Source organism: Hypanus sabinus, chromosome 28 (genome assembly GCF_030144855.1).
Source record: "Hypanus sabinus isolate sHypSab1 chromosome 28, sHypSab1.hap1, whole genome shotgun sequence".
NCBI classification, from domain to species: domain Eukaryota; kingdom Metazoa; phylum Chordata; class Chondrichthyes; order Myliobatiformes; family Dasyatidae; genus Hypanus; species Hypanus sabinus.
This window is the reverse complement of record NC_082733.1, coordinates 42,759,771-42,779,606: the sequence shown is the minus strand read 5'-3', so window position 1 is coordinate 42,779,606 and position 19,836 is coordinate 42,759,771. Positions and strand designations below refer to the sequence as shown.

Sequence of the window (19,836 nt, the reverse complement as noted above, 5' to 3'; positions counted from 1 at the left end):
ATGGTTTAACATGTGGTGAAGGAGTTGTAGAAGAGAGGGCATCAGATAGTTGGATCGTTGGGCTCTCCTCCAGAGAAGATCAGACTTATACAGAAGAGGTGGTTTGCATCTGAACTGGAGGGGGACTGATACCATAACAGGAAGGTTTGCTATCCTGCATGGTGGGGTTTAAACTGGAGTTACAGGGGGATGGGAACTAGAGAGCCAGAACAGATAGTGGAGAGGTTGTGGAGACAGATGTTGGTAAGACCTTGGACAAAGACAGGAAGCAAAAGGTTGAGCATGGTGCGACAAGTGTCCTGAGTGTATTTCAATGCAAGAAGTATTGTCAAAAAGACAGATGAGCTCAGGCAGGGATCAACACATTGCAGCCATTCATGAGACTTGGTTGCAGGAGGGGCAGGACTGGCAGCTCAATATTCTGGGGTTCCATTGTTTTAGACACAACAGTGGGAGGAGTGAAAGGGAGAGATATGGCATTACGAGTCGGAAAATGTCATAGCAGTGCTCAGTCAGGACAGACTGGAGAACTTGTCTAATGAAGTGTTCTGGGTGGAACTGAGGAATAAGACCATGAATATGGGGTTATATTATAGACCGCCCAACAGTCCATGGCATTTAGAGGAACAAATTTTTGAAGAGATCACAGACTTTTGAAAGAACTATTAGGTTGTTATGGTAGGTGATTTTTAACTTCCCCATTTGACTGGGATTCCTATACTGTAAAAGGACTAGATGAGATAGAGTTTATCAAGTGTGTTCAGGAAAGTTTCCTTAATCAGTAAATGGAAGTCCAAATGAGAGTGTGTGCAATACTGGATCTGCTATTTGGGAATGAGACAGGGTAGGCAACAGAAGTTTGTGTAGGGGAGCACTTTGCATCTAGTGACCAAAATGCCATTAGTTTCAAAGTGAATATGGGAAAAGATGGGTCTGGTCCACGGGTTGAGATTCTAAACCGGAGAAAGGCCAATTTTGATGCTATCAGAAGTGATCTGGCAAGTGTGGATTTGGACAGGCTGTTTTCTGGTGAAGGAGTACTTGGTAAGAGGGAGGCCTTCAAAACTGAAGTTGAGAGTACAAAGATTGTATGTACCTATCAAAATAAAAGGTAAAGATAATAAATTTAAGGAACCTTAGTTGAGAAATATTGAAGCCCCGGCTACGGTGGGAGGTGCGGGGTGGTGGTGTGTGGGAAAGGTGCATAGCTGGTAGAGGCAGGTAGAAACAAATGAAGTACTTAACAAGAGAACACAAGAAAGATATCAGGGCTAAATGAGGTATGGGGTTGCTGTAGCAGACAGTGAAGGAGAACTGTAAGGGATTCTACAGATCTGTTAAGGGAACAGAATTTCAAGGGACAAAATTCTTCCTCTGGAAGATCAAAATGGTAATCCACAGTTCCTTTGGACTCTGTGGGAGGCAAGTGCAGAAATTGCAGGGACTCCAACAGTGATACTTAAATAATCCTTAGTGGTAGGTGTGACACTGGAGGATGGCTGATGTCCCACTGTTTAAGAAAGGTTCTAAAAATAAACTAGGAAATCATAGGCCGTTGAGCCTGACATCAGTTATTTATTGGAAGGTATTCTAAGGGGCCGGATGTATAAGTATTTGATAGATGTTGACTGATTTGAGATCAGCATGGGTTTGTGCATGGTAGGTCGTGTCTAACCAATCTTCGAGTTTTTCGAGGAAGTTACTATGGAAGCTGAAGGCAAGGCAGTGGATATTGTCGATATGGACTTGCAGTTGACAAGGTCTCTCATGGGAGTTTGGTCCAGAAGATTTTTGAACGTTTGGCATTCAGGATGAGGTAGTAATTTGGATTAGACATTGGCTTTGTGGCAGAAACCAGAGAGTCATAGTAAATGGTTGCCTCTCTGATTGGAGGCTTGTGATTAGAGGTATGCCGCAGTGATCGGAGCTGGGTCCATTGTTGTTTGTTGTTTATATCAATGATCTGGTTGATGTGGTTAACTGGATGAGCAAATTTGTGGATGACACCAAGTTTGGGGGTGTCGTGGACAGTGAGGAAATGGGTTAAAAATGGCAGATGGAATTTAACGTAGACAAGTGTGACATGTTGCACTTCAAGGACCAACCAGAGTAGGTCTTACAGTGAACAGTAGGACTCTGAGGAGTGTGGTAGAAGAAACGGTATCTGGGAATACAGGTATGTATTTAATTGAAAGTTGTGTCACAGGTAGACAGGGTCATAAAGAAATCTTCTGGCACATTGGCCTTCATAAATCAAAGTACTGAGCCCAGGTGATGGAATGTTATGTTGAAGTAGTACAAGACATTGGTGAGGCCTAATTTTGAGCTTTATGTGCAGTTTTGTTACTGACCTACAAGAAAATGTAAATAAGGTTGGGAGAGTACGTACAAAGAAAATTTACAAAGATGTGGCAGCCTGGACTGGAGCACCTAAGTCACAAGGAAAGATTGAATAGGTTAGATCTTTAATCCCTAAAGCATAGAAGATTGACGGGAGATTTGATAGAGGTACATACAATTGAGGGATATAAATAGGGTAAATGCAAACAGGCTTTTCCCACTGAGGTTGACTGGGACTACAAGTAGAGGTGATAGATTAAGAGCGAAAGGGGAAATGTTTCATGGGAACACAAGGGGAAGCTTTTTCACTAGGTTGTAGGTGTGGAATGACCTGCCAGCTCAAGTGGTGCTTGGGGGCTTGATTTCATTGCTTAAGAGAAGTTTGGATAGGTACATGGACGACTGGTATGAAGGGTTATGGTCAGGTGCAGGTTCATGGGACAAGGCAGTTTAAATGTTTTGGCTTAGACTAGATGGGCCGAAGGGTTTGTTTCTCTCCTGTACTTTTCTATGACTGTATGTTGAGCTTTGTGCATCCCATTCTAATTCTTATATCCTTAATGGTAGTTATTTTAGTTAATTGGCCCTTCATCTTTACCATTTCTGGCCCTAAATGCTCTGTGGTTTGACATTGTCTCTACTGACTGCCCTGAAAGGTTGCATAATGATGCTGCTTGTTGAGATAGCAAAGAAAATTAGGCTTCTCTTCCACTTTCCTCCTTGTGCTGAATGCATTGAGCTACCATAACATGAAACAATCTAGTCCCTAAATGAATTGCTCGAACAAGGTAGTGCAAAGTGTAGATATTCCTGACAAATTTTAGGCAAGGGAAGCTTCTCAACTCAAATTACTAATTCCTGTTTGTTTTTGTCTCTAATTGCATCTATTTTGTTTTTATTTTGAATTGTAGCTTGGAGAGGAGAAAGAGGAAGCATCTAAACATGGTGAATCTGATTGGAATTACAAAAAAGTAAATCTTGAAAACATACCACAGATTGCTAGGAACAATAAACCTGCCATTAATCTTGATGGAAGCAAACTGCAGCCTCATCAGGACAACGAGATTAAATTACTAAGTAAGAAACACGTGTAGATAAGTTATGCCCTTATTCAATCTTAACTGTCAGGTAAATGTGTTTGACTAGTTGTTAATTGCAAACTCAATCAGTTTGTATTTGTATTACTTGAACACAATACTGTATGTAAAATTTTATTTGGCTAGAAAATTGGAGGATTATTCTGATGTTTTTCTAATAGAATGTTATAATGAAAATCTTAACTCTGAAGCTTATGGAAAATATTTAATTTGGTTCCCTCTTGGAGCTATAGGTGTGCACAGTTGCCTTTGTGTGAACTTGCTGAGATACAGGCTTAGATAAAATATTTTAAGTTTTGCACTTGTATGTTTTGCCTCTGCTTGGTGGCGCAATAATATCAGCACCAGATTCCGGAGCGAAGGTTCCCGAGTTCGAATCCAAGTCAGGTTGACAAGTCAAGCTAGCAACTGGGCCTCATTTTAAAAAAAATAGCTTGCTACGGAAACACAGTCAAAAGATGGTGCTCCGATAACTCTACTGTCAAGTTAAAGGCTATTCTTCTTCCTCTCACTTGTATGTTTAACATCGAACACTTTAATTTGAATGTCAGTCACTAATTTCAACATTAATTTTGCTGCCTTGGAATCTACAGGAGAAACTGTGGTTCAGTATAAATCACATTAAATATCATTGTTCTTCAGAGCTCTTCAGACTAGTTATCTTTTATTTAATCTCCTCACCATCAGATTTGGCACCTTGATTTCCAAATGCTTTCAATCCACAAAAGCATAATTCATAAACAATAAACAGAGTTTCTTGCTTAGTGCTTCTTTATTATGTGCATTGGCAGAATCTGTTACAAAATCTACAGTTGGTAACCTCTGACTTCAACTGAAGTGGTGTTTCATTAGTTGCCATCTTTGCCCTGCTCTGGAGAGAATTCTGAAAGCTGCTTTGGAACATAGCCTTTTTCCCCCACTGCACTCATGCCAGATTTCCCCACCCTTCAATCCTTAACTCTAACATTCAAGTCTGCCCTAGACTGAGCTGCTCCTGTGGTTTGGAAATACTTTGTATTAGAACATAGAACACTATTGCAAAATATAGTCCCTTTGGCCCACAATGTTGTTCTGTCCTTATTGTAAGATCAATCTAACTCTTCCTTCCTGCATAGCTCTCCTTTTTTTTTCTATCATCAATGTGCATATTCAAGAGCTTTTTAAATGTATCTGTCTTTACTACCACCCCGGCAGGACATTCTATACAACCGCCACTCCAAATAAACTTGCCCCTGCAATTCTCTTCCCCACCCACCCCCCAGCTCACTCACTGTCCTCCAATTACCTTAAAAATATGCTCCCTGGTATAAGCCATTTCTGCTCTGGGGAAAAATCTTGGGCTATCCACTTGATCTATGTTTGGACGCCCTCTGTCCTCTGCTCCAAAGAGAAAAGCCCTAACCTGGTCGACCTATTCTCATAAGACATGCTCTCTAATCCAGGCTGCATCCACTGCACACTCTAGTTTCCATATCCTTACTACAGTGAATTGAACATGGTCAATTCTGGTCTCATTATAGGAAGGATCTGAGTATTAAAGATCAACATGAACAAACAAGCTGGATGAACTCAGCAGGTTGGGCAGCATCCTTTGAAATGGGCAGTCAATGTTTCAGGCTGAGACCCTTCGTCAGGACTGAAGGAGGGGCAGGGGCCCCATAAAGAAGGTGGGGGGAGGGTGGAAAACCAATCAGAGGAAAGATCAAGGGGTGGGGAAGGGGAAGCAGGGAGGGGATAGGCAGGAGAGGTGAAGATGGAATCTAAGGGGAAAGCACTATGGGTAGCAGAAGAGGGCAGAATTATGAGAGAGGTGATAGACAGCTAGAAGAGGAGACAGAGAAAGTGGGATGGGGGAAGGGAGAAGGAGGGAATTACTGGAAGTTGAAGAATTTGATGCTCATACCAAGGGGCTGGAGACTACCCAGATGGTATATGAGGTGTTGCTCCTCCAACCTGAGTTTGGCCTCATCATGGCAGTAGAGGAGGCCATGTATGGATATATCCAAATGGGAATGTGAAGCAGAGTTGAAGTGGGTGGCAACTGGGTGATCCTGTCTGTTGTGGCGGATGGAGTGGAGGTGCTCGATGAAGCAGAAGTATTAGATGAGTATTATTGGCGGTGCTGGTGAAACACGGCAATGCTTTACAGGCAGCAAACAAAACTATTAACTTAAATTCCACTTTTTCTGGATTATGATCAGTGCTATCCTCAGCCTGTAATTTCTTTATGCTTTTGAACTATCTGTACTACCTGGCGTTTTTGCAGTATCCTGCAGTATCAGTGAACTGAATTCTGGGGAATGCAGCTACACCTTTGGCCTTTGCTGGAGTGGACTAGCGGCCGGTTTGAAGTGGAGGGGTCTGGGCCAGAGCGCAAAAAACGAAACTGGTCATTGCTGGAGCAAGCTTGGAGCTAGATCAAAGTGGCGGAACCCAGGCTCAAGAGTGAAACGACCCAATGATTGGCCTATTTAAGCACCGAGCCAGATTTAAAAAAAAATCAAATTGTCAAAGCCAAGGGCAAAGGACAAACCAGTATTCAGCTCACTACCCCATGAAATTTTCTTGACTCAATGCTGAAATAATTGCAGGTATGGCTTGCAACCAATGGCACTCACCTCAGCACTGATCTTACTCTGTGACCAGTTTTACTCAGCGTTGAAGTGGCTTTGTGGCTGTGGCCTGCAACCATCGTGCTCCTGGACTGGCTGCAATGCTGAACTAACTTCGTGACTGTGAACTCACTTTCATGGACTGTGCAGTTCATGTTCTGTGATTTGTTTACTTTATTGCTTGCATGATTTGTTCTTTTTTTTTGCACATTGGGTGTTTGGGTGTTAATATTGTTTATTTTGTGATTGCAGGATGAAAAATCTCAAGTTTGTATATATAGTATATACTGCCTTGTTTTAAAAAAAAAGTTCAGCCCCTATCCCTTTCTTTACATAAATGAGTATTACAATGAGGGATTTTGATCAATTTAACGGAGAATTTTTATTTGTGAATCAAGCGCTCCTTTTTTCACAGAAGAGCCCAAAAACAGTGAAAATTATAAAACATGAAAAAACAAACTGTCAGCAGTTCAAAGGTATTCATCCTCCTTTGCACAGTACTTAATGAACCACCATTCATAGTGGTACAGTAAGTAGTCTTTGTATAAGTCTCTATTAGCTTTGCAGAGTGATGGAGCAAGATTTGCCCATCTTCCTTGCAAAATCGCTCAAGCTGTGCCAGGTTAGCTGGGGAGTGGTGGTGAACAGCAATCTTGAGGTCTTGTCAGATGTTTTATCAGATTAAGGTCAGGACTTTGACTGGGCCACTCAAGGACATCAGTTTTCTTCATTTGAAGCCACTCCATGATTGGCTGGCAGTGTGCTTTGGGTCGACGAACTTCCTTGCCAGTTTAAGCTTTCTGGCAGAGGCTAGTAGGTCTTTATGAAAGATCTGTTTATATTTAGCAGCATTCATCTTATCAGTTCTGACCAGATTTCCAGCCTCTGTTGCTGTAAAGTATCTGCATAACATGATGCTATCTCCACCATACTTTATAGTAGGGATGGTGTTACCTGGCTGGTGTGCAGTATTAAATTTATGCCACAAGTACTGCTTGGTGTTGAGGCCGAAAAGTTTCACTTTAGTCTCATTCAACCACAAGACCTTCTTCCACAATTTTACAGCATCTTCTAGGTGCTTTGTGAAGTCTTTATTGGCAAAGACGTGCTTTTTTTAGCCAGGGCTTCTTCCTTGCCACTCTCCCATAAAAATACTTTTTGAGGAAGGGCTTAAAGATTGTGGAGCTGTTAACTTCATCTTCAGTTGCAGCCACTGATTTCTGCACTTCACTCAGTGATTGTTGGTGTGACAGTAGCTTCTTACAAATGCTATTCTTTTCTGGCGACCATAATTAGAGGGGCAGCCTGACCTAGGCAGTGTGACTGTATTTTCATATTTTCTTCCAGTTTTTCACATTGGATTGCACTGAGCTTCGAGATGTGTTCAGTGCCTTTTGAAATGGTCTTGTATCCTTGCCCAGATTTGTTTCTCTGTTATTTCCAACTTGCCTTGACTGCTCTTTGGTCTTCATTTTGATTTGGTCTATTGAAAATTTACCATATTGTTGGACCTTGCAGAGAGGGGGTATTCAGGTGATCCTCTAGCTTTCTGTGTCAGCAAATTGGGTGAGTTTGGTATGGTAATATACTGCAACTGAGGAAAGTTAGGGTAGCAATTACAAAGGGGTGAATACTTTTTCAGCCTCAATTTTGGTAATTAGTAAATTGTTGACAGGTTTTCAAATTTTTTAGATTTGACAAGATCCACAATGCTTTATAATTAACTCGAAAATACTCAGTATATTTTAAAATTAGAAAATGAGACAGTAAAATATGAAAGTAGCCGAATACTTTTCCAAGGCGCTGTACATACTTTGAAAATGTATTTTGAACAATATTGTAAATGTCTAATCAGGGTTTTATAGAGCTGTGTAAAATGCTGGGAATATTGTGTTGCTTGCAATACAATAGTTAACAGATTGCAAGGAACATTTCTGTGAATTACCGGTACTCACCCTTGAACTTACTCTGAATCTGTAAAACTGTTGAAATGTTTCCTGTTCTGACGGCTACTTCACCAAGACTTAAAAGTTGTATAACTCCTTCCTCAGTTCAGCAATTTTTCTATTTTTTTTGTTTTAGTAGAACAATGCTGGAATCTATAATGAAACCTGCAATATAAGAGCACCTTAATAATAGCATTATACAGAATAAGAATGATCTAAAAATGTTTTGACTAATCTATTAGATTTCTTTGTGAAAATGATAAGTAGAATAGATAAGGGGGAGCCAGTAGCTGCAGTGGTGTTTTCAGATGTTCATAATACTTAACAAGAGGGTCCCACTTGGTTTGTCAATAAGATTGGGACATGTAGAATTGTGGATAATCCAACATATAAAAACTTGTTATTGGACAGAATGGGAATAAGCTGAAAGACACTATAGGGATTGGAACTTGGGCCCTGACTATTTCCAGTCTATCAATGAATGGGTTCAGGGAGCCAAATTGCTGTTGAAACAAAATTTGGTGGAGTCGTGCACTGTGAGGAGGATGTTGAGAGTTTTCAGGGCTGTGTAGAATAGTGAGTACATGGTCAAGAACATGGTAGATGCACGATAGTGTGGGGAGAATGGGAAGTCATCCACCTTGGAGCACAAACTGAAAGAAAAGAATATTTTGTAAATGCAGAGAAATTAGGTGAAGTTGATGTTCAGAAGGGCCTACTGTAAATATCTTGGTACACAACTCATTAACCCTTACAAGCGGGTGAAATGAACAATTAGGAAGGTAAATGTTACATTACTCTTCATTACGAGAGTGTCTGAATAAAGTCTCACCATAGTTGTAGAGGGTTGTGCTGAGACCACACCTATTGCAAACAGTTTTAGTGTAAAGAGGATTGTAGACCAGGATTGTAGAAAAGATTTGTTGAATGTGTTCCAGGATGGTAGGTTTGCTATTTGAGGAAACATTAATTAGACCAACCATGTGTTCTCTAGCGTTTAGAATAAGAGGCAATTTTATTGAGATGTACAGTTAGTTAGGCCCTGTAAGAATCGTATATTAGAGATGATAGCCCTTGCTGAAAATTCTATAACTAGAGATCATGAACTCAGAAGAGATCACAAACTTCACTTGTACAGAGTTGAATTATTGGAATTCTCTCTCCCAGTGGTTGTGGAGGCTTAATCTTAGAAAAGTACAGCACAGAAACAAGCCCTTCGGCCTATCTAGTCCATGCTGAACCATTTAAACTGTCTACTCCCATCGACCTGCACAGGGACCACAGCCCTCCATGTACTTATCCAAACATCTCTAAACATTGAAATCAAACTTGCATGCACCACTTATGCTGGTACCTCATTCCATACTCTCACAACCATCTGAGTGAAGAAGTTTCTCCTCATGTTTGTTAAATATTTTGCCTTTCACTCTTAACCCATGACATCTGGAGATCATTTTCAACAGCAATCAACACTTCCAGGTATGAAGAAATGTTGGGGAAAATGCAGAGAAAGGTGCATGTTCAAGTTAGTCATAAGTGACAGCAGGTGGACTAGATGGTTAAATCCAACTGTTTCTTTAGCTTTCCAGACTGGATGTCTTTCTGAATGTCTGATTTACTGCAGTTATTCATCAAAGATAGCTTTACATTGCCCTGAGCAACACACACATACATACATACATACATACACACACACACACACACACACACACACACAATTCTTGAAGGAACTCAGCAGGTCAGGCAGCACCAATGGGAATGAATCAATAGTTGATGTTTTGGGCAGAGACCTTTCTTTAGGACTGGAAATGAAGGGGGAAGATGCCAGAATAAGGGGGAGAGAGGAAGAGGGATGAGCTAGAAGGTGATGGGTAGAACCAGATGGGTGGGTGGGGAGAAGAAGCTGGGGGGGGGGATTAATAACTGGAAAAGGCAAAGGGCTGGAGAAGTCTGTTGGTAGAAGGGAGTGGACAATGGGACTAGAATGAGGAATAGAAGAAGAGGGAAAGGAGGGGAAAATGTTTACAAGAAAGAAATCAATATTAATGCCATCAGGCTGGAGGCTAGCTAAATAGAATATGAGGTGTTGCTCCTCCAAACTGAGTGGCTTATCTTTTATAAACCTACCAATTCCCATGGCGATCCTGATTATACCTCTTCCTACCTTGTCTCCTGTAAAAATGGATTCCCTTTCAGTTGCTTAGTTTTTACCGCATCTGTTCCCAAGATGAGGCTTTTCTTTCCAGGACATCAGACAGTCTTCCTTCAAAGAACAGAGTTTCCCTTCCTCCACCATTGATGCTGCCCTCACCCACATCTCCATATCCTGGATATCCGCGGTCACCCATCATCCCACCACCTTAACAGGATAGAGTTCCTCTTGTCCTCACCTACCACCCCATGAGCCTTCACTTCTAATGCACCATTTTTCACAACATCTATCTTAATGAGATACTACCATCAAACACTTCCATTCCCCGCACCCCCACTCTCTACTTTCTGCAGGGATTGCTTCCTTAGTGATCTCCTTGTCCATTCGTCCCTCCTGGCATGTATCCTTGCAATCTACAGAAATGCTACACATGCCCATTCACCTCTTCCCCGCCTCCATTCAAGCCCTCAAGCACTTCACTTGTGAATCTACTGGGTTTGTTTACTGTTTCCAGTGCTCCCGATGCAGTCTCCTCTACATTGGTGAGTCCTATCATAAGTTATGGGATTGTTTTGTCGAGTGCCTCTTCTCCATCATAAAGCGTAATTTTTTGGTGGCCACTCATTGTCCACTCTCCTCTATCAGATTCCTCTTTCACCAGCCCTTTGCCTTTTCAACCTATCACCTCCCAGCTTCTCATTTCATCCTCTTCTCCCCCATCCACCTGGCTTCACTTATACCTTCTAGCTATGCTCCTTCCCTTTCCTCACCTTAATTCTGGCATTTTCCCCCTCCTTTCCAGTCCTGATGAAAGGTCTCAACCTGAAATGTCAACTGTTGATTCATTCCCATAGATGCTGCCTGACTTGCTGAGCTCTGGATCTCCAGTATCTGCTGAATCTCTTGTTTACAGTGCCCTGCTTCCTATAGCATCTGTCAGGACATCACTTAATGGAATTCTGACTCTGTTGCTATTCATTATTAGTGGGGATGCCAAATTCACTGAAGTATCATTCACCTGAGAGAAGCCAAGCTTCAAATGTTGTCTTTCAGTTTATCATCTTGCTGTTAATTTGTTTGTTTTTGGTAATGTAATTGTTTAAAACTCTCATGCTTGTCTTCACAGATCTGGGCAAAGGAGATGATGATGCTGGAATGCCTGGTGTAGAAGAAAACGAACAAGGAAAATCCATGGATTTTGGTATGTAGAAGGGAGTCTTTCATAGGAATGCACTTGAAAGTCGCTGCTTTTATAAGACCATAAGTCATAGCAGAATTTGGCCATTGGCCCATTGAGACTGCTCTGCCATCCCATCATGGCTGAACTAATCCTTCTCAACCTCATTCTCCTGCCATCTTCCCATTACCTTTGCTCTTACTAATTAAGAACCTATCAACCTCCACTTTAAATATACGCAATGACTTGCCCTCCAGAGTTGTCTATGGTAAAGAATTCCACAGATTCACCACCCTTTGGCTAAAGAAATTTCTCTTCATCTGTTCTAAAGTGACATCTTTGTACTAGTAGCATATGTCTGTGTTCATAAAATAGTGATTTTTGTCACTAATTGTTGGTGAGAAATAAACAGTAAGACAATTTGGATCAATACACAATGCTGGAGGAGTTCAGGCCAAGCAGCATCGATGCAAAAGAGTAAACAGTTGATGTTTCGGGCTGAGATCCTTTAAGACAATTCATAACTGTTTTGGTCACTGCAGTTTCAAACATTCAGGCTTGGAGATGCCCAAAGTGTCTCTACTTCATTTTAGGAATTATAAAGAATTTGAAGTTATCAACAATTATTTTGAATGTAGTAATGAAAATGAAGGTATGGAGGATGCATCGATAGTGCAGATACTGGGCTGCCTTTATATAATGCTAAGCTCATGTACAGTCAATCAAAAGAACACAACAGCGTACATTGAATTCCTCTTAACTATTAGGAACTGTACAGTTTTATAGTATTGTAGAGGTATTAGTAGTGTTCTAATTTGTTCTGTATTTTATTTAAATAGAATCAGGTTTATTATCACCAGCATGTGATATGAAATTTGTTAACTTAGCAGCAGTTCAGTGCAACACATAATCTAGCAGAGATTTAAAAAAAAATAATAAATAAAATAAAACAATTATAAGTAAATCAATTGTGTATATTGAGTAGATTTTTTTAAATGTGCATAAAACAGAAATACTGTATATTAAAAGTGAGGTAGTGTTCAAAGCTTCAATGTCCATTTAGGAATTGGATGGCAGAGGGGAAGAAGCTGCTCCTGAATCATTGAGTGTGTGCCTTCAGGCTTCTGTACCTCCTACCTGATGGTAACAGTGAGAAAAGGGCATGCCCTGGCTCCTGGAGGTCCTTAATATGGACGCTGCCTTTCTGAGACACCGCTCCATGAAGATGTCCTGGGTACTTTGTAGGCTAGTACCCAAGATGGAGCTGACTAGATTTACAACCTTCTGCTGCAGCTTTTGGTCCCGTGTAGTAGCCCCTCCATACCAGAAAGTGATGCAGCCTGACAGAATGTTCTCCACGGTACAACTATAGAAGTTTTTAAGTGTATTTGTTGACATGCCAAATCTCTCCAAATCCCTAATAAAGTATAGCTGCTGCCTTGCCTTCTTTATAACTATATCGATATGTTGGGACCAGGTTAGATCTTCAGATCTTGACACCAAAGAGCTTGAAACTGCTCACTCTCTCCACTTCTGATCCCTCTGAGGGTTGGTATGTGCTTCTTCATCTTGCCCTTCCTGAAGTCCACAATCAGCTCTTTCCTCTTACTGACGTTGATTGCCAGTTTGTTGCTGTGGCAACATTCCACTAGTTGGCATATCTCACTCCTGTATGCCCTCTCGTCACCTCCTGAGATTCTATCCACAATGGTTGCATCATCAGCAAATTTGTAGATGGTATTTGAGCTATGCTTAGCCACACAGTCATGTGCATACAGAGTAGAGCAGTGGGTTAAGCACACACCCCTGAGGTGCACCAGCGAGGAGGATATGTTATCACCAATTCACACAGTGTTTTTCCAGTTAGAAAGTCCAATTGCAGAGGGAGGTACGGAGGCCCAGGTTCTGCAACTACTCAATCAGGATTGTGGGAATGATGGTATTAATTGCTGAGCTTTAGTCTTTGAACAGTATCCTGACGTAGGTGTTTGTTGTCTACATACCTTTTTAACTCTTCATGAAACTTCAGCTAATTAGAGCTGCAGCTAAATTGGGTCAAAATGTACTGGTCCCGATGTGTCCCAGTTAACTGGGAATCCACTGTGTGTGTGTGTGTGTGTAAATAAGTAGTGCAAAAATAGGTAGTAGTGTTGATAAGCCATTCAGAAATCTGAAGGCGGAGGGGTAAAAGATGTTCCTAAAATGTTTGAGTTGTGGATTTATTTGTGAACCCTTTCCATTATTGATGTGGAAATCTGTTAAGAGATTAATATTTCTTATCCATCCCTAAATGCCCCCTGTGTTTGCCCTCAGAGGGTAGTTTACTGCATTGAGCTTGGGAATATGCACAGGGTTACAGTGGCATATTTCCATCCCTGAAAGACATTAATAGGGCAGGTGTGTTTTTATATTACAAACTTTTAGGTGTTAATTTTCATGCTCTTAAAATTTCTCAACAAATAAAGCCTATAGAAATAAAAGCATTAAATATAGTGTTTTACATTGGACCTTAAAGGCTGGATAAGGCATGGGAAAAGCATTGCAACAAGACTGACTGCAGAGCCACCTTGTGGTGATCTGAATGCAGGGAAACTTGTACAAAAGGTAGATATTTAGAGCTGTATTTTTAAGATTGCATGACATACTTAATGAAGGCCATTTCACCCATGTTGATTCACCTGACCTGAGAGATGTGAAGTGGCAGTATTTCAAAGGGAAATTTGTCTGTTCTAACTTTGGTTCAATCTTTAGCCTCAGACTGGATTGAGGTATGTGAACAGAGGCACAAGAAGCTTTGTATAATAGCACTATTCGCCAAAATGCAGACTAATATTTATCCCTTAATCAGCATCAGAGAAATGTTATCAATAGTTTACATAATTTTGCAGCCCCAGTGGCCTGGATTTGTATGTTTTCCCTATAACTGTGGGTTTCCTCCGGGTGCTCTAGTTTCCTCCGACATTCTAAAGATGTATGTTTTAGTAGGTTAATTGGTCATACAGGTATGTTTGGGTGGCGTGGGCTTGTTCAGCTGGAAGGGCCCATTACTGCACTATCTCGAAATAAAAAAATTAATTCTACAGAACCATGTAGATAAAATTGTAGATTGTTCTATCTGACTGGTGTTTTATTTGTGCATTTTTAAAATGGATAGGGCAGAAAAGGATTAACTTTGCCATCAATCATTCAGATCACAAAAATGGAATGAATTTGGAAAGGATTGAGAAACCTCTGTCAAAGAATGTTGGAATCCCTGGAAACAAGCTGATTATGGAGAATGAAGTGGAGCCTGACCATTTTGTCAAGAGTCCAGTGATGCAAGCTCCACCCAAGCCACCTCTGCAGCATGATAACCAACAGGACATTGTAAAAGAAGATAAACAGGGCAATATAAACATGCCAAATGCAGCAGATCACAAGGACCAAGCCAACATGGATGATGATAACATCCACGTCAAGGCAGATGAAGTTGGCGAGTCTCAGAATCAGCAGCCAGGTAAATGGAATTTGTGGAGTGTTCGGTCGTTTAAATGAAGTTATTTAGGCATTTGCACCATCCCTAAAACAGTACATTAAACAACCTATGTAAATTGCATTAGTTTAAAGAATGCTACTTTGTATCTGCAGTTTGCCTTTTCATTTATGGATTTATATTATAATTTTTTAAATTAAAGTTCAGAGTAAATTTTATTATCAAACTACATGTATGTAACTACTTGCAACTGAGATTCATTTTCTTGTGGACACACTTAAGGAATCTATAAAACAATAACAAATACAGAATCAAAGGAGGACCACCCAACTAGGGTAATCAATCAGTGCAGAACACAAATTATGCAAATACAAAAATAAATAATAATAAATAACTAAGCAATAAATATCAAGAATGAGATGAAGAGTCCTTGAAAGTGAGTCCATAGGTTGTGGGAACATTTCAATGATGGTGCAAGTGAAGTTGAGTAAAGATAATCCTTTTGGCTTAAGAGCCTAGTGGTTGAGGGGTAGTAACAGTTCCTGAACCTGGTGATGTGTGTCCTGAGGCTCTTGTACCACCCTTCTGATGGCAGCAGTGAGAAGAGAACATGTCCTGGGTGATGGGGTCCCTCATGGCAGATGCTACTTTCCTGTGACAGTATTGCATGCAGATGTGCTCAATGGTTGGGAGGGCTTTACCCATGATGGAGTGGGCCATATCCACTACTTTTTGTAGGATTTTCCATTCAACACTATTGGTGTTTCCATACCGAACTGTGATGCAGCCAGTCAATATACTCTCCACTACACATCTATAGAAATTTGTCAAAGTTTCAGATGTCATGCTGAATCTCTGCAAACTCCTAAGGAATCGGAGGCACTGTCGTAGTTTCTTTGTAATTGCACTTGCATGCTGGGCCCAGGACAGGTCCTTTGAAATAGTAACATCTAGGAATTTAAAGTTGCTAACCCTCTCCATCTCTGATCCTCTAAGGACTGGTTTATGGGCCTCTGGTTTCCTTCTTAAGTCTATAATCAGCTCCTTGATCTTTTTGACATTGAGTAAGAGGTTGTTATGAGACCACTCAGCCAGATTTTCAATCTCCCTCCTTTGATGTGGCCGATGACAGTGGTTTTGTCAGCACACTTGAATAGCATTGGAGCTGTGCTTAGTTACGCAGTCATGTGTAAAGGGAGTAGAGAAGGGGACTAAACGCACAGCTTTGCGATGCGCCTGTGCTGATGGAGATCGTGGTGGAGATGTTGCTAATCCAAACTGACTGGGGTCTGCAAGTGAGGAAATCCAGGATCCAATTGCACAAGGAGGTTGTGAGGCCTAGCCATACCTGTATTACTGTATTGTAAAATCTGTGGTTCAAACAGCATGCCCATCAACTGCCCCCCCTTCGTTTATCCCTTCCTCCCACTGCCAGCAGCCCCTTCTCCACCGTTGCCATAACAGTTTCTCAGCAGACATGGTCAGCTACATAAAATGAAGCAGTCTTGTGTAAAGTACTGAAGGGTATTGGTGTTAGCTACCATACCCAACGTAGTTTGATTGGGTTAATTAACAATTGCTCAGGATGTGACCCAGAAGTTCCAAGCTGGCCAACTGTAAAATCAAAAATTATTTTGATTTGACTAATACATGGTAGTTGACGTGTAATATGTATAAAATGGGGCTTGGTGCCATTTTGTAGGACTGCTCTCTGCAGTTTTTTACTGTATTCCTTGCGATTCAGTATCATTTAAACTTCTGCAGTTTGACATGTGTGCAACTTCATAATTACTCGGGAAATTTCTCCAAATTTGTAAATATCATGTCTCAGTCAGTATTTGTCATTTGAGAGTTAAGGAGTCCCAACATGAGGGAGCCTGCCCCTGACTTGGAAGTATATTATCATGCCTTTGTTGCCAAGTTAAAATTCTGAAATTCCCAACTTTAACACACTAGGTGAAGTCCTTTCACAAACAGTTCAAGAATCTGGCTCATGTGCACCACCTTTGTAGTGATTAGTGATGATGAAAAACACTGCTCTGCCAGAGCTTCTCACTTTCCGTGGATTGGTTCAACATGCTCTATTATGCAAGTATTTTTGACGAAACGTGGAACACTAATCTCAACCTCTTTCAGTATTTATTGTGGGCAAATGAAACATAATTTCTTTAAATGGAAGTTGATGTCAGTAGCTGAGATTGTTTTAAGCAAAGGTTAAGATTTTGGATTTAAGAAATATTTGGATGGTAGAATTAGAATATAATGGGCACCAAATGGGTGATAAGATCTTGGTGGTGAAGATCATACTAACAGTCGTCTTCAGCGGAACTAACCAAATGGAAAACATAAAGTGAAAGCATTATTTATTAAAGATCACAACATTAATCAGTGTTTAACTGAGTTGTTCTATAGTTTGATACTCCCTGATTGATGACATTATTCCAATCTCCTGCATCAATTGGCCTTGCTGTTTAGGTTATCCATTATTTATTACAATTATTTTTGGTTGTGCGTTGCACAGTGGATGATGCATTTACCCTCAGGGACAGTTGACGTAGTCAGAACAGATTTGTTTTAGCCCTTGAGATGGAAATTACAGAGCTCTGGGCAAAGAACAGGAATGGGATTTCTGGGATTGTCTTTCCAGGAGCAGCACAGGCTCTGTACTATATTAGTCATAGTAAGTTTATTATCTAGGTACCTATATATCACCATATATACATTTTCTTACAGTATTTACCAGAAATTAAATACAGTAGAATTTATGAAGAAGTATATGTAGAGATGCTGACAAACAACCAATGTGCAAAAGGCAAATTTTGCAAATAATATTGAGAGCATAAGTTGTAGAGTCCTTGAAAGTGAGTCTATAGGTTATGGAATCAGTTCAGATGAATGAAGTTATCCACATGCACATTCTGGTTGTAGGGTACTAACTATTCCTGACCTGGTGGTGTGGGGTCTAAGGCTCCTTACTCCTATCTGGCTCTGGACCCAATGCTTTCTGTGGATTCACTCTCCTGAAAGGTGCTCTCACATTGGCCTCAGACTCTAAAGATAATGATTCTATGATTCGGTGTTCACGGAACTGAGCATCTTGGCTTACAGTTTGTCAGTGCAGCTGGAAATTGGTTTCTCCTGAGATTTTCACATTGATTAAAAGCAATTGTGAAACTTAGGAAATGATTTCTAAGCCCTGACCTGGATTGCTGTTGTAAATCAAGCTTTAAGTCATGGGTTCCCAACCTTTTTTATGCCATGGACCAATTAGCGAGGGGTCCATGGACCATAGACTGGGAACCCCCGGTTTAGGTAGAATGAATCCTTGGTTATAGATTCTGCAGCTATTCCTCTGAAATGTTCGTTTTGATCATCACTCTAAACTAACTGCACAAGTTCTGTATCCTTCCCTGTGGAGTGCCAGTCATGAATGGGAGCTTATTGTTTAAATCCGGCAAACCATGGATCTGTTTTACTGAAAGCTGCAAGTAACAATGACTGTGCAACAGTTACGCAGGCGAAATAACTGAAGAATGTAGTGGGGGCTCGATCATCTGATGTATTCAAAACAATAAAACACAATTAGAACAAAGTCCATTTTAGTGCAAGGTGATGCTTAGTGGCCACAGTGACTGGGGTTTTGCCAGCTGGTTCAAGAGCCAAATGGTTGAAGGGAAGTAACTGTTCTTGAACCCAAAGTGTAAAGCCCCTTATGTTTTTGTCCAATTGTCATACTGGATAGGGCAAGTCCAACTTCGTAGAATAATGTAATCTAAAATGTATTCCCTGTGCATACATACTGTGTGGTAACACAACAGATACTCCTGAATTTTTTTTTTCTCTGAATTGCACAAATACAGCTTTGGATAAACAACATCAAGGAAAACTAATGCATCACTTAACCAAGGAATCGATCATGCAGCCACCATCTAATCAAGTTCAGCATTTTGTTCCTGGCCAAGCTTTGTCAAATCATTTTTACCGTCAGGGTGCAAAAGGACATGAGAAAGCAAACGAACCAAGAGAGCATGTTAAAGGTCAAGGTGGGTGACTTTGTTCAGAATAATCTGTCCCTGCTTCTGGTTTACAACACTTGTTTTTATAATGCCATTTGTTAATTGCCAGAGCAAAATCCAAATAGAACTGAACCTTCAAGTACCTACTGCTGAATTCCAACTTAAAGCTTTTTAAAGTCAGTTTATTATGATTGCAAGAAATTAGTTTCTCTTGCCATTGTTTAGTGTTTTTAACAAGGTAAAATTTAAAATCTCTATCTATTCGTTAAGAACGTACAAGCAGCTTAGAGGACTTTGGGAAACCCTGTGTGGTGAGTGGACATGGAGTCCTTGGGTTGGAGACACAGTGGCATGCAAAAGTTTGGGCACTCCTAGTCGAAATTTCTGTCACTGAATAGTTAAGTGAGTAGAAGATGAACTGATCTCCAAAAGTCTTAAAGTTAAAGATGAAACATTCTTTTCAACTTTTTAAGCAAGATTAGTGTATTATTTTTGTTTAGTACAATTTTACAGTGGGGGAGGGGAAGGAAAGGAGCACCATGCAAAGGTTTGGGCACCCCAAGAGATTTGAGCTCTCAGATAACTTTTACCAAGGACTCAGACTTTAATTAGCTTGTTAGGGCTATGGTTTGTTCACAGTCATTGTTAGGAAAGGCCAGGTGATGCAAATTTCAAAGCTTTATAAATATCCTGACTCCTCAAACAACACAAAATGCTGGTGGAACACAGCAGGCCAGGCAACATCTATAGGGAGAAGCACTGTCGATGTTTTGGGCTGAGACCCTTAGTCAGAACTAACTGAAAGGAGAGATACTAAGAGATTTGAAAGTAGTGGGGGGGGGGAATGCGAAATGATAGATGAAGCTAAGAGCTGGAACGGTGATTGGCAAAAGTGATACAGAGCTGGAGAAGAGAAAGGATCATGGGATGGGAGGCCTCGGGAGAAAGAAAGGGGGAGGGGGAGCACCAGAGGGAGATGGAGAACAGGCAGGGTGATGGGCAGAGAAAGAAAAACAAACTAAAT

At 40.7% G+C, this 19,836-nt stretch overlaps 1 protein-coding gene across 3 annotated transcripts in view; it reads left to right on the top strand.

Annotated features, from left to right (window-relative positions):
- The window catches only part of golm2 (golgi membrane protein 2), an 83,875-nt gene that overhangs the window by 40,712 nt on the left and 23,327 nt on the right, over positions 1 to 19,836 (top strand). For 2 of the 3 annotated variants that reach the window (XM_059953039.1, XM_059953041.1), the window contains exons 6-9: positions 3,252 to 3,417; positions 11,274 to 11,348; positions 14,479 to 14,820; positions 18,657 to 18,839. In XM_059953039.1, coding sequence (XP_059809022.1) covers positions 3,252 to 3,417; positions 11,274 to 11,348; positions 14,479 to 14,820; positions 18,657 to 18,839 — 766 coding nt within the window. The remainder of the gene's footprint in view (positions 1 to 3,251; positions 3,418 to 11,273; positions 11,349 to 14,478; positions 14,821 to 18,656; positions 18,840 to 19,836) is intronic. The other variant, XM_059953040.1, reaches the window with a different exon arrangement.